Here is a 16,190-nt window from a genome sequence, read left to right as displayed (position 1 = left end):
ACCTGCTGGCCACACTTTAGATGCAGCCCAGGACATGTTCTCCAATAATTACATTTAACTTTCCTTTATTTTTTTTTCCCCAAAAAATACTGAAATATTCAATTCTGTAAGCATCCAAATGTTTCAAAAGGAACACCGCAGTGTTTTGCTTTAAAAAAATGTGGTGTTCTGTGTGCCTACAAATGGCACTATTATGTAAAGAGACTCTGATTAGCTTGAATCAGGCAGAGGAGGAATTCTAGAGCTCCTGAAATAAACTGAAAATAGACTCCAGCTGTGCTGCTGCACCACTTTACTGCTCATTTCGAGCTTAGGGATCTTTACACTACACTGCAAAGCACAGCACAAAGCACGTTGCTTCTCTGGAAAACTCCCAAACATAACAGGCTTTTATTCCTGTCAGACAGCCCAAGTCAGTGTCCCCAGCACAGGTACACACACAGAGCCCCTTCCTGCTGTGCACAGGTTCTCAGTTCCACCCATGAGCATCCATTCCCTTGCTAAACAGCATTATAAGGATGAGCAGAAGCTGAGAGGGGCTTGGACAGCTCCAAGAGGATGAAGAAGGAAGGACATGAACCCCAAAAAGGGCAGGAGGCCACTGCTGACAGCTGCTGAGAGGCTGAGGAAGGAGGAGGAGAGCCTGCAGGCCACTGAGCTTCCCAAAAGCTCAGCAAAGCAACGGGGCTGCCCATGCTGCACACAGAAAACACACCATGCTCCTGCTATCAGAATTAAAGTCATTCCTTGGAAACTTCAGTCACTAAGACAACAATGTGCATCATATGGAGTTAATTGTAGCCATAGAAAAGCTGGAAAATCAGAATGAAGGCTTCTCATTCTGCCTGCTGTGTGTTCTGTGAAGGCATTGAGCACTTTACAAAGATCAGGAACTGACTTTGGTCCAATTTTAAAGGGAACAGCTAGAATTCAAGTTTTTTAAAAGCCTGCATACAATTCAGTCGATAAACTGAACACAGAAAAAATAAATAAACTGATATTTAATTTTAAAATCCCAATCTTTCCGAAAACACAATGGAATAGTTCCCCTGGAGAAATACTGCATACTTCTTTATTCTTACCTTGCTTTCTTCCTGATTCTGTATTTCAACCCTCATATAAACCCTCAATTATTCCATGCATACTACCTTGCTTGACATTAAGATTTCTTTCTACTTTATTTTTATTTGATTTTATCCAAAAATTCCCTGATGTTAATTGCCACATTTTTCACCAGTACATCCTAACTACTTATCCTTTATTTCTGATGGCTATGTACTCACAATAAAAATTATGTATATTTATTGTTTATTCAAAATAACTTTAAAAAAGACCTTATCTGCCTCCTTGTTCATTCTCTCTCCATGTTCATACTTGATCTGCATCATCATTTAAGGCAAAGATTTAATGCAATTTTAAAAATCTATTATGTTCTCACTATGGTTAAAAATAAACAAAGCCTGATGAAATTAAATGAAAAAGTCTTTTCATAAGAAATGCTAATAATGGATTGATTTCATAGAAAACAGTGATGCATAAACTAACATTGTTAAAAGAAAATGTAATTTGTGTGGTCGTAAAGATTTAAAATTGTTTTTTCAGTTTTTTCAAAACTCAAAAAGCAGGCTCCTAAAAATTGCTTACAAGTTTTAAGATGACATTTGAATTTCACACCTGCAAGAGGAAAACAGAGCAGAACATTCTACATTCCCCTAAAATGATGATTAGAGTTACTAGTTCAACAGCTTTAATGCATAAAATTTCAAAATGCAACGGAATGCCAGCCAAAAAAGCAGTTAGAAAAATCTCAGTTCTGATAACAAGCTCCAAAGCTATCTACTCATGGTCATTTGGCAAGGGCTGGCCAAATTCTGGCAACTTTTACAAAGCTCATCAGTCTCTGAAGTTGTGCAGCATAAGCTACTAGAATTTTATCTAAGACTAAATATATAAAATGGGGGAGAAACCAAAACATAGCTCTAGAATATGTATGCAAAGAAAATATATATGTATTTTTTTAATTAGATGGAAGACTACTCTTTACATTAGACTGGAAGTCTATTAATAAAAGTGGGAATCTCTCCTGTCAAGTGATCACAAAACATCAGGACAAGACTGGTATGTTGTGTAATTCTTAACACTAAGAAATTCTTACGAAAATAAACCCATAGAAATAAACATCTGCTATGATAATGGACTTTATTCTCCTTTTGAGAAAAGGATGAAACTGTTTTCTATTTCTTCCACCTGTTTAGTCATTATAAACCAATACTTATTTTTAAAAAATTAAACAGGTGGAAGAAATGGGAAACAGTTCTGTCCCTTTCAGAAAAGGAGAAAGAAAATGAGGTAGAATTAACTTCATAAAACAGAAAAGGGCATTGAGAAAGACTGCACAGTTAAACATAGTCTTTTAGTAAAACAATGCAGAAATCAAATTCCCAGAGATGCTTTAAAACAAAGTAGATGATCAATTCTTTCAAACTAAACCTATTTGATAACTGTGGTATAAGGGGGTTTTTATTATTATCATTCTTTATTTTTGAAAGATAGTTGTATGAGTCTGTAAGAGGCTTGGTATAAATATATTTAAATGGTCTTAAAGATAAGTTCACGGTTATGTTTTAGTGGTCTGAATAAGAGAAGAACTTACAAAAACTCACCTGCTGCTATATACAGGATTAATCATAATTAAAAACCTTAACAGTCTGCCTCAACCACCACCTCTGAACACCACACATCCTACTCTTTGGCACTGTATGAGTAGCAGACAGCAGAAAGGGAACACAACTTTTCTATACCTGGCAGCATGAGGAGCAAACCCATAAGAAAAGAGCTCTTGCATGTGCCTGGGTATTTTAACTCCTGGAGGGGAGAACAGGACAGGACAAACTCTTTCTACATGGGACAGAACAACTTGCTGAATATACAGGTGGGCATTCCCATCCAAGAAAATGATGCCATTTCTTACCTTAAATATCAAATTCCAGGATAAAACCTCAAGTAAAATGAGCAAATTTAATGTAACAAAAATGTAGTGACACAATATATTCCTTATTCACTGACCCAAGTTATTTAGAACAGTTTACACAGCTTTTTTATTCACTAGATACAACACAATACTTAATGAGGTCTGAGTCACTTTCAAGCCAAAGACTTTCTGTAGTGCAGAGACCATATTTATTGCTAGTTTCCACTAAAATAACTAAATGGAGATGTGACTATAATCCACCCTGCATAATTATACAAGATTTAGATTTACTTTTTATGCCCAGATAGACCCTGAATAAAGACTGACATACTTGTGCCTGGAACACTTACAAAAACTTTAGAGATGCATGCCTCCCAGGGATAGGATGTTGAGCTGTAGAGGTGACTGGATTTGCTTGGGTATTTTTCCTTGGTTTTGTTTAGGGGGTTGAGAAGGTGCTGCTAGCCAAACATGCCATGCAGGCTGTGTGGACAGATAATAAAGTATGGATGGGGGAAAAAAAAAAAAAAAAAAAGAAAAAGGCAGGGAATAAAAAAAAAAAAAGAAAACCAAGTTCTTCTGAAATGTGTTACTTGTAGAAAAACCCTAAGATTCAATTTAAATTTACTCAGGTTATTTTTATAAATGTAAGACTGGATAACTTTAAGCTGCAACATCGACACAGAGCTACAAAGTATTTATCTTATTTATCCGCCTTGAAGAGTTTGTAGTTTGCAGAGCAGTTTAGTAGTCCTTGTACATAGTCAGTCATTACATCTCAAGATTGCTATTAGAAGGAACAGCTACTCTGACACTTGTTTCTTGTAACTAATCCAGAAAAACTGCAGTGGATGCTCTGATTTAAGCACATACACTAGACTAGGAAACACATCAGAATGTGTTTTTGTACCACTTGGGACAACTTAATTGACATTCTTTCTGTGAATCCCTTAATCTCCCCAAGCTCATAGTACAGATCATTTAAATTTATATCATAATGTCATGTATTTTTAACAGTGTGGTCTTCTTTGAAGGCATCACTTGTTAGACCACAGATGAAATATCAAGCCTGGACTTGACAAGCAATGTGACAATACTCATTGTGTCTGAAAGAAAATATAAAAATATGGTTCTATACTTAAAGGAATATGAAATGGATTATTACTCCTCTAAGTATCAGATAGTTCCTAATTAACCAACTTCTTATCTACTAAAACAAATCTGAATGAACAGCCATTTCTGATTTATTCCAGAATGAGAGGGCCTCCAAAGGGACTGTAAGTGACTTTTTTCAAATTCCAGTTTGAGTACTTACTTGGATCCAACCTCACCCAAAATTAGCTAAATAAGTACTCAAGCTTTCAAATCAAAAATAACAGTACTTGTATACATCTACACTGATTTTAACAATAAAGAATTTTTATCCAAAAATTTCTGGAGGACCCTCTACAGAAGACCAAACAGTTTGCATAAAGTAATTAAAACCATTTGCACAAGGTAAACTTTGGCTAGCCACTAAGGTTCAATGGGAATTCTTTTCCTTCTGCAGGTAATTTCTCTCCATTTCATGATTATGTTTTTTCAGTGTTATTATTATTTTTCATAATCAAACAGCAAACGTAAATCAAAACTTCCAAACATTCAGTTTTAGGTGGTTTCTATTCTGGCTCCTGTCTGCTGTTCTGTTTCTCTAAAAGCAAACTTTGATTTTGTCCTGATAAACTATTTCTAACATCTGCTCTTCTCTGTTTTCTTACATCACTCATGGAACTACTTGTGGGTTGTAAAAATAGCACAGATACATAAATTTTGGTCTCCCAAAACTTAGTAAACTCCAACTTTATTTGAAGCTATTTGTTTTGCTTTGTTTTGTTTTCCCATGTCGTCTTTTTTATTTCTTTAACATTTTTAAATTATTTTTTCCCTTTTAGGACTTTTTTATTTTTATCCCAGGAACTCTTGTCTCTCACTCATTTTCTTCACATCTCTTCAATGCACTTTCACCATCTCTAGTATAATTGCAGCAATTTATCAGAGTCTTGAAGCCTATCCAGCCCTGAAGTGCCACTATTCAACAAAGAATTCACATACTTAGTACATAATTCATCTTCCCATCCTCCTCCCCTAAACATCTATAAAGTTTTCACTGTTTCCCTCCATTCATTTCAACTGCTACTATCTATATGTTCTTAAACAGTATACAGCCTATGCTTGCTTTCAAAACACTTACAAGTATTGCCAAAGTGTTTATGCTGATACAGTTAAAGATACAATCTCTGCAGTGAATTTCAAACATAAAGAACATATTAGAAGTAGAAATAGCACTTTAGTACAACAACAAAAAAAAAAAAAAAAAAAAGAGCAAACCACAAACAGACAAAACTAGAACCAATAACAAAGAAAAAACAGTTAACAAAGCATTTTAAACCTCTTCAGTATGCCTTCATGAATGAAAACATCTATTACTAGGCCACTTAATTCTAGGAAATACATTCTTCAAAACAAACCTTTTATCACTATTATTGCTATTACAATTAATTCAAGTGTCTCAATATCAGAACTGCAGAATTTTTAGTGTTGGAAGGGATCTCTCTAGACCATCTAGTACAATCCCTGTTCCAAGACAGGGTCATCTGCAATAAAAAAAAATTATTTGTAATTTTTATGTTTAAAATAAAATCAAGCATTTCTATTTTCAGCATTAATACAAAAGCATATTACCTTGGAATTTAATAAAAAATACTTTGTCCATATTCTGTATTGGTTTTAATAAAAATTATGACCCACACAAAATCTGAACACTTTTAAAGACAAATTTAGCAGTCTGTAATGTCCTCAAAAAACCATTCCATTTTGTAGTGCAGCCAACAAAACTATGCAGTGACATTGCACAGCATCCACTAAAAGTCTTCCAGAGCCACAAAAAAAGCAATATATTTTTAGTGTCTAAAAACACAATGAAAACATACGTAATTATGAGCACATTTTAAATTTTTCCTTAACTGCTAGAAAACAACACAGAGGAAGGCAATTCAGGCCCTTCATCCCAGTTAATGGCAGAGGAAGGGAACTCTCCTGACTCTATCAGACAGCCTTAATTCTCCTCTTTTTCCAACTGACACCTCTGATTCTCAATTTGAGCCATCAAGACCAACCTATTTGCTGTTCTCAAGAGGAACAAGGAAGGCAGCTTTGGCTCTCCTTTCTTCAGAAACCCAGGAGAGGCAGAACAGCAGAAGTGCTAAAGCTAATAGCAAAGCATATTTTTTCAGTGGATGGGTTGGACAGGCAGCTTTCCCCTTCTCTCTTCAAGCACATGAAGCTTTGCTGGGCTTAAGGGACCTACAATGGGCTACTGGCTTATTGAGTGTGAATCTGATGAAGGCAAAGCACGACCATCCTTTCCCTCAGAGCTGTTTTTTTCAATTTGTCTGATGAGTCATGGATTGTCACCATTTGAATTACACTTTCCAGCTCTTCTATAGAAACAGAGTGACTAAAAATACATGCTTTTAATAAGAGTTGAGATTCTGCTACAGTCACATGGCTCTCCAATTAGCCCATTCTCCCTTCATTTTGTTTCTTAAAGGCTTGGTGAACTGTAACTGTTTGTGACATCAGGCTCATTTCCACAGCAACCAATTGAATTATCCCCCAAATCTTTATAATAAGAATAAGCAACAGGAACAGATGAACTCGTAAGCAACAAAATCTTCTTACTGTTTACATGCAAATGTCCATAGAAACAACCAAACAATAAAGGAAAAAAAATAAGGAAGATACATAGAAACACAGGAAATATAACAAAGGCATAATCAATGTTTACATATTTTACAGTGTATAAATAGACATTCAGTAATTTGATGGCCATATGTCAGATCTGTAATAGGCACAATATATGTTCAATGTCAGTAACAGCTGATGCTGCAACAACACCAGGTGTTACTGACTGGCACCATGTACCTGTGCAGCTTCAGTTCTAGAAAATGTCATTATTTTTGACCAAGGAAATAAAGAGCAAGGTGAGATGACACCATTTGCCTTTCAGAACTCAAAGGCCAGCTACTAGCTACCACACATCACAGCCACAGAATTCTGAAAACACCTCTTACAAGGAAGGACTAAAAGAGCTGGTCCTGTTCAGCCTCATTCACCCATTCTGTGATTCTGTTAACAAATGTTTCTGGTTTGGAATTTGTAAGAAGTCTTTACACTTTCTTCTTGCAACAATACCCTTGAAAACGGAAATGCAAAGTCATTAACTTTTACCCTAAAAACTTTCTCATAATTCCTTTCTATGACCACTATATTATTTAAGAACAATTAAATCTGTATGTCTACGAGTTAGCACAGGCCCTGATCCTGTTGGCAGTGCTAGACTTCTAACTTAATCTTCCCCAGGCACTGAAACAGACACTGTGCCCTGAGCAGAAACACTGGCAACTTATTAGTATAATCTAGAAAATAATACGATTTTCCCGAAAATAAAGGCCTAACAGCATCCAGTCTCAGCACAACAAATTCAACATCTGTACTGGACTAGAAGGTATTTCACTGCTCAGCAAGACTGAGGAAACCTTACAGTCCTCTCCAGATATTGTTACTGCTGTCTCTTCCCCACTCTCCCAGATGAAGCCAATGTGCAAAAGGGTTGCAGGTAAATTATCATCTTGTAGTGAGAACCACCAAATGCTTTTGATGATGGTACAGTGTCCTATTCATCACCTAAAAAGCATTTCCAGTGCCTCTCCAGGCACAAATGATGTGTTTGCAGCAATGACAGCCTTTTCTAACACTATCTTCTCTCGGGGTTCTGGGATCAATGTGACTCGGTACTATCGAACAGTCTGAATCAATTTTTTCACTTCTTCAATTCCTTTAACATTTCTTCCATATGAGACCTAAATACACAGCTTTGATACTTCCTCTAGCTTTCCTAAAACAAATAAATCAAGTGTGTTAGCACTAGCACAACTGTACCATTTGCTTCCTAATACTTTTGTTACGCCTAATAGAAAGTTACAATTTTTGGAGCCATCATAATTTTGACGCTATCAATCAATTATTCAGGAACCAGAGGCAGTTCTTTAGGAAGGAAATTGATGCTAAAAACAGCTGGTGCTTCATTGAACTGATCCAACTCTGGACCAATTTGTCATCGTTTTTCAAATTCTTTGAATTACAAGTTTACTCTAACAGCCTACTGCTTTCTCTTCTTTTACTAAATTAACTAAGTCTCTTCATGTTATGATATATGATCTCTTGTTAGCAGTCTCCAGCCAACAGCACACAGAAGAGACAGTAGTTTTGCATGTTGCTGACTATAATCCCTTTAATTGGAACTCCTGAACAGATCAGATACTCCAAGAGCATCTTATGTTCTGCAGAGGAATAATCTTCTCCAGCCTTTACAATTCTATGATTCTGGGGGATTTATAAACAGGAGATTTGTCCCAATTTTGCCAGCTGACAGTAACAATTATAAATTCACTATTTTCTGCTTTTGAAACATGTCTCCCTGCTGCTGACATATGGAATTTCTTGCAGTTAAAGACAGGAGAGGATCCCTGTAATTAGCTAAGACACGAACATAATGCAATAACAATAATCCAAGTCACTTAGTGTGACTATTTTGTGCTGTTACTATGTACCATTCAAAGTTCTACAAAACCCAGTATTTCCTAAAAGAATGTTTCAAATCAGAACATGTAGTAGCCTGAGAGGACAAAAATGTACTTAAGTGTATCTGCCTTCCTCACAAAATAAACTCCTGAGTAATTTCACATTCCCTTTATACAAAGCAAAGTTTTCAGGACTCTTCTACATTGTTCCTTTCCCTAAATAGTTTATACCTGAAGTTGGATGTCCTTCTTTAGTATGGGCATGGAAGCAGGAACAAGCTCTGCATACAGGAGTGTCCCACCTGACAGACAGAAAGGTTCCTCCTTACTCACAATTGTGGACAGAGTCAATATGACACTGTTTACCACTGACAGGCTAACTGGAGAATTGATCAGCTTCTGTTTGGTTAAAACCACAGCTGCTAGTCACCACCAGGCATTTATCATGGTAGAAACACTAAGCATTTTCTCTCATTAGAATGCCCACCTCAAAGATCCAGATCATATTGTATTATTGCATGTTTATCAGCTTTTTTTTTCTTCAGAAAGGCTCAGCTCATCATTCCTATCTTACATTCTCTTTAAGACCTAACACAGAAACCCTAATTAGAGAAAGGAAAGAAATCCACTAATATTTCTGCAGATGATATTGGTGCCCAGCTTTCAATCTCCCACAATAACTTTATCTATGGTATGATCTTCAGAGGTCAAGTCTCAACTATGACTGGTTAAATGAAAAATAAACTCACAACTTTGTATTTTCTCTAGTCTGGATTTCAGACTACAACAATTTAAAGTCAGATCTAACATCCTCATTAGTGAAGCTTTCCACTGAACAGAGTTCAGGGCTTTTTAAGAGTAAATCTGACTAGAGCCTAAATAAATAATATGTAACACTCCTAACGCATTTTCTCTAAATTGATGCAAAACAGTAATGTGCACAAAGAATTTAAATTCACAGATCTGAAGAAAAAAATTAGAGTGTTATATCAATATGCATAGTTCATAGTTCACCTCTCAAGGGAATTAAAGTAAGTGTCCCACCAAACCACTGGGTATTTTTCTCCATTTTCTCCTACTTAGATTTTTTAGATTTTTAGCTCCCAATAATAGATTTAGGATAAGGATTCAGACTCTAAAAATCATCAACTGGTGCCTTTTTCTGGCCATGCTACCCCAAATAGGCCTTGCATGCAAAGACTGGATCTCTCACTAGACCCATTATCCTTCTCCATGAAGCTCTCCCAAGTGCATGAGATATTGTACAGGCAGAACTGGCAGCTCCACCTTTCAGCCAGTCTAACAGATCCTGCCAAAACTTTTTGAGAACCTAGCCACCTCCATCTTTACCAATACCAGCAAAAAGACTATAATCCTAAAATCCAATACTTGGGGTAAAACTATTTTCAGTAATCACCAGTGATATTCTCTCTCCATTTTCCACATGGTCAAAAATAGCTGGTTTTGTCAAGTTGTATTTGATAAGATTCATTACCTCATTAGAATTAGTAGAATTCCATGTGGCACTAGAAGTCTGTGACTCTCTAAGGGATTGTGTAATGGCCTATAGCTGCTGGTGACCAGCTGCCACATATATGAACTTCCCAGAAGATTATAATTTATACCCATTGTAAAATAAAATATTTCTCTCTGTGAGTACCAGAGCCAAACCCACTCAAGAATCTCTGACAACTTAATTTTGAACCAAAACTTTTGCTGACCTTCCCATTTTTCTTCAGTGATCTTTTTCACAAAACCCCTCCTTCCTGTTCCCCTATAACATTGTTTCACTGTCTAGTTCTTGCAGTAGCTATTGATGCCACATCAAAAGATGCAGCAGCTGCTGATGCTGTTTCTGTTCTCACAGTCATTTCAGTAGCACTCCAACATCTATTTCTATCTTCAGTCTGTGACAGTCTGCCCAAGTTTTCCTCCACCAGCCTGGGAAAAAAAATCACTGCCAAAAGTTTTGCAAAAAAGTTTTTTCAGGCTTTTTCCTCAGGGCACGTTTTGTTGACAAACTCAAAAGGACAACACAAAACCAAGCTATTTCCCCAGAGTGCACATGCTGCCAGAGCTCAGAGGTCTTTTTCTCCTCCTACTGAGGGAAGAGCTTCCTTTTCTTTTTTCCTTTTTTAATGCTTAGCTGACTCATGAAATAGTCTTTTTTTTAACTGTTTCAAATCCCTTCAATATTTCCCCACTTGTTTTTGGAGCAGGATTCCTGTAAGCACCTTTTAACATATCATTTGGACTACAACAGCCATAAAACTTTGTTTAATAAAAAGGAGATACAAAATTCATTTAATAAAATGGATTAAAGAAAAAGCCCTGTCCAAACTAATCCAATTTAACATACAGATAATAATCACAATGAAGCTATTTATATTCCTTCTCTCTAATGCCCTTACAATTCAGGTTCCTGTTTGGAGTAGTACAGAATGGCACATATCAGTGAATCACAGAAACATTAAGGTTGAAAAATATGTCAAGATCATCAAATCCCACCTTTGACTCATCATCACCTTGTCAACCAGATCAAGGCACATCCATTCATTCCTTGCACACTTCCCTGTGTGGTGATTCCACTACTGCCTTGGGCAGTCTGTTCCAATGGTTAATAACCCTTCCCAAGAGGAAAATCTGATGTCCAACCTGAACCTCCCCTGGAGCAGCTTGAGACTTCTAAGCTTTTGTTCTACAGGCAGGTTTTATCCTATTGCTTGTTGCCTGGGAGAAAAGGACAATCCCCACCTGACTACAATCTCCTTTCAAGGAGCTGAAGAGATCAATAAGGTCTCCCCTGGGCCTCCTTTTCTCCAGGGTAAACAACCCCAACTCCCTCAACTGCTCCCCATACAACTTACAAAGACATATCTGGTACCATATAGTTTAAAGGAAACTGGTTTTGCCTGAAATGTCCTGTATGTACCTTACTCTGTGCAATGACAGTTTTATGCAGAAAAATTCTTACTTCTTTCCATCTTTCTTTCCCACATCCATCATTGATTATGAAATCTAAAAGAGAAAAAAAAACAAACATTCTTCTCTCAAGTGCATTTATTTCCCTAGAATCTTCAGGATTTAGTGTGGGCTACATTATTGTTGTTGTCATTATTAGCACTATTATATAATAACCACACCAGTTATTCTAGGTTTTTTTCTTCTTTTTCTTTTCACCTATTCTTCTGAGGCAATTTAAAATCAGGCAAAGATGTAATGTAAAATATGTTCTACTGTTCTATCTTCGGAAAAAGAGAAGAGGAGATTTTTAATTTGACTGGGAAGGAGGACACAGAGAGGAACTGTCTTTGGAAATAATTATTCTTCCAAAACCACACATATGCATATTAACTGCAAAGTGCCAAGTATTAGGTAATACACTCTTTGGATTTTAGAATTTTTTTTTTTTTGGTAAGTAATATTTAAACTGTTCCAAAAAATTCATTGAAGCCCCAAATTATTTAATATGCAGGTAGATAAAGGGTCCTATGTTGGAAGCATAAAATTACCTTGACTTGAGGTCAAAAATAATTCAGTAAGAAAAAATTACAGATACTCCTTGGATTAATTTGCAGGAAGATATTCACCTACTACTAAGTTCTGAGTGTTGCTTAGAGGGAAATATTTTGTGATTAGGAACAAGTAGTGGAGAACTCATTCTCCTTTGCTGCTCAGTTATATTTATGGAAATTGAGAAAAGCTATTATATATTCAAAAAAGAAATTTTGCATTCAGGGTTTGGATTCACCAAAAAGTACAGCTGGATAAAACACTGAATTATACTATAACTATGTGAAGAAGAAAACAGGCAGACAAGATGTGGTAGGAATTTCTCAAAGTGATTAGGAGGACAGCACCTACACACAGAGCTAGGAGCAGACCTTGCCTGACAGCACTCACCAGAGTAGACAGACTATCATCAAGCTCACAGATTAATAAAAAAGAACTGCACTGAACTGGAGCAAAGTGTCTTTCACTCAGAAAGTGAAAAGCACATGTCATTCTCAGAGCACTAAAATCCACAGGAGTAGTTTAAAGGGCTTCATACAGTGAAAGATCCACACACCTTTGGTGACTAAGGAGGGAATTTATGCTCTAAGTCCAAGACAGTTGGATCTGCAATGTCCACGCTTATATGAGTTATAGGTGTACACATGACTCAACTCTGGATGCACTTATTGTCTGTGTAGTCTGTATCTAAACATAGTCTGAGGTTTTCTCTGCGTGACTGAAGGCAATTGATGCCAAGAGAAGCAGCACATCTAGGTGCCACCTGAGCTCTATTTCAGTGTAAAGATAAGAAGAGGCACTTAATCTGTCTCTTAGAACCTATGTGACCCATTCCTCTGCTCTTCTTGGAAACTGTAAAACTTGCAGATGTGACTGATTTCAGTAAAGTTTGGCAGCAAGTCTTTATGAAACAGGAAAATGTGAGAAAGGTTTGTTTTCCAGATAGGGGAAAAATCAAGGATATGGTTTCAGACTGAGCTTCAACCTCAAAAGACTCAAACCTTCTCTCCTCCAAGTTCTGCTATGCAGCAGAACAGTGTTACCCCTTCCTACACTGGATCCAAACTAAGGCTTTCAGACTTGAGAGGTGGTGTGTGCTTGTGCCCTGAGCAGAGGTGTCACGTAAGTAAAACATTGTCTCACTCTGTAGCCAGCTTGCGCTGAAAAGATTCAGCCTCAGAAGGGAAATGTGCAAGGAGTTTTTTTCCTGATATCAGAAAGTCAATATGCAAAACACCAGCTAATGCATTTTAAAGAGAATACTTTCTGCATGAATAGACACACAAAGTGCCTAAAATGGTTAAGCAAACTTCCTTAACCAAATTTACCTAGGCACCAACAAAAAGCAGAAATTTAAATCCCCCTGTACTTCAGAACTTCCTACTGGTTCTAGCAGAAGGCAGCTCAGCATCTCCCTCTTCCCATTCACCAGCTAAAGGTCTCTGCTCTGTATCAACCAAGAACTGCAGCCAGGGGAAAGAACCACACTGGAGAAGTTTGTGGAGGACAGATCCCCATGGAATGTACCCAACCCCAGAACATGGGCAGAGAGTGAGGAGTGATAGAACAGATTGGTGAGCAACTGGCATCCTGCCACTATCAACACACCCCAGCTGTATAAAAGTAATATTGTTTTCCTGTGATCATATCAGGCAGAAGAGACTGTCAGCCACTAAGAGTATGATCCAAGGCAGAGGGGTGTCTAGTAGACTGTAGTCCTTGTTCTAGTATTCTAGTACTACACCTCAATGCAAACTAAAATACAATTTATAAATACTGTATTTTTTTAATTCAAGAAAGTTTAAAACTTCCATAGTTAAAATATGTTGCAATTTAGGTAAGATGAAGTAAAAACTCTATGCCAAGCTGAAAGGCAGAGCAAATGACAAGCCTGCATATCAAAGGGTGAAGGCAAAAAAACTCACTTCTCTATGAGTTCCCTGCTTATTCTGAAGTCCTGCAGTGAAACCCACTGCTCAAAAGGCACAGCTGGGTGCTCATCACCTGCCAAAAAGCCAAACCTCCCCTGAGTGTCACCTTCTGACACCTGGATCAGCCTTCTATCCTACAGGAGAACCACTGGTACTTCAAGTTCCATGCTGAAGAAAAATCAGCAATGCATTTTTTATACTGAGGACTTCCATTGTTTAGGGTTTTTTATTTATACTATGTTTTTTTAAGTGAATCAAACTCTACCAAGTCACCAAATTTCAGTTCATTGCTTTTCCAAGTTCAACAAAGACAATGAAAGAGCAAAGCAATTATATATTCAAGCTTTATAAAATTCCATATAACTTAATTATTATTTAGTAATGAGCAAAGATATCTGTCGTCGCAACCTTTTGTTTATTGCCATGTTACATAGAAAATATATCAAATTCAAAAATATTGGTTCCATGGGTTTTTTTTAATTGAATTTTAAAGTCTTAGATCACACACTTAAAGGTATTGTTAATCAGTCATTTAGTTAAATTAAATTGGACAGCTCAGAAATTCAAATTAAGATCCATACACATGGTTTATTCCTTCGGCATTATATATGAAAAGCTACATACAATTAACTTTTTTTTCCTAATTGCTTCAGAATTTAACTATTTGCACACACACATAAAAAAAAAAAAGTGTCACATTTCACATTTCAAAAAACTAACATCCTTTCATCACAGAGGAGCAGAGGAAGCCTGAAAGAACATATCTTTTTATAATGTACGCACACAAACCTGAACACAAACATATTCAAGAAATTTCCCTGACATCAACAGTTCTACTAAAACAATGGCTCTGAAATATTGTGTGTGCAAGAAGTGCTGGAAGGGAAGCCAAAAGTACAGAAATATCTTAAATGCCTTTTTTTTCCCCACAAGGAAGGCAAATGTTTTGGCAAATGTTGCACTGAGGCTTAAGTTATAAGAATGCATAGGGAAAAAACCACACAACTTTCTATTAGAAATGTTCAAATTCAGATATTGAAAAAAAAATTAAAATAAACTGAAAATATTTTCCCAGGAAGCAGTAAATATTTCCAGAAGTGATTTTTTTAAACTGCTCTATTATATTTACTACTTATTTGGTGATGTAATTTAGAACAATCAAGATTATTCATATAAAAAATGTGAAATACGGAGTTTTCTTCACAATGGTCTCTGAAAGCAACGAATCATCAACACAAAACCTGGATGCATTATTTCTAAGCTGTGAATAGTGTCAACAATACAAAATTTTCATATTCTACATTCAAAATACTCCTATTTTTTGTTTAGCCATAAAGTTAAATATTTTAAAAATTACTTACATTCTGCATATTTCTGAAGCTGAGAGAACTCTCCAGGGCTAAGGTTAACCCACTTCTCCTGGCTCGTCATACTGGCAGTAAGGGTCCTCCTTGTATATCAGAAGAATATTCCTTTTGACCCAGGTGCTATAAACTCCATAAAGATTTTTAACTTCAGTTCACAGTGTCTGGAGAGTGCCAAGATGGCATCAGTCTATGTGGAGGAAGTTTTTGATGCTTTGAGAACTGCTCCAAATGTGTTGGTTCAGTGACGAGTTACAGCACTGTTAAAAGAACAAATATTGAATACCAGAATAAATACCAAATATGCCAGAATAAAATAGAAAATATTAAATATCAGAATATACCACATTTCTTATGAGAACACTTGTAATAAATATTTCCCATATATGGTTTTGCTCAAAATATTTCCATACCATATTTGTCTGTAAATAGTTTTATATCTATTTCCAAATTATTTTTTTAAATTCCAAATGCTGACATGCAGCATTCATTAAAAATTATCAACTGTTTATAATCAAATATACCTGGATACACTTTATGGAGATGTTCCTTATTTAGTAACAACCACTGAAATAGTAGATACTATCTTATCAGTAAACTTAGTTCCTTATGATTTTAAAATTGAATTTCTGTAACTGGATTTGTACCCAATTATGTTGTTATACAACACTGCATGGCCTTGTCAGAAACGCTATGAAGCTTCTAACTCTCCATGCCAAAAATGAAATGGATTCTGCAGTTTGCTGAGAAGTTCACATAAGAGCTATATAAATACTAACTATCCTAACAA

The 16,190-nt window shown here is 36.2% G+C and overlaps 1 protein-coding gene across 4 annotated transcripts in view; it reads right to left on the bottom strand.

Moving 5' to 3' along the window:
- DGKB (diacylglycerol kinase beta) overlaps positions 1 to 16,190 on the bottom strand; it is a 382,002-nt gene that overhangs the window by 289,596 nt on the left and 76,216 nt on the right. For all 4 annotated transcript variants that reach the window (XM_056485300.1, XM_056485298.1, XM_056485299.1 and 1 more), the window contains exon 2: positions 15,398 to 15,660. In XM_056485300.1, coding sequence (XP_056341275.1) covers positions 15,398 to 15,467 — 70 coding nt within the window. In that variant the 5' untranslated portion in view covers positions 15,468 to 15,660. The remainder of the gene's footprint in view (positions 1 to 15,397; positions 15,661 to 16,190) is intronic.

This window comes from Oenanthe melanoleuca, chromosome 2 (genome assembly GCF_029582105.1).
Source record: "Oenanthe melanoleuca isolate GR-GAL-2019-014 chromosome 2, OMel1.0, whole genome shotgun sequence".
NCBI classification, from domain to species: domain Eukaryota; kingdom Metazoa; phylum Chordata; class Aves; order Passeriformes; family Muscicapidae; genus Oenanthe; species Oenanthe melanoleuca.
The sequence above is the reverse complement of the archived record's forward strand: the minus strand, read 5'-3'. Positions and strand labels throughout refer to the sequence as shown.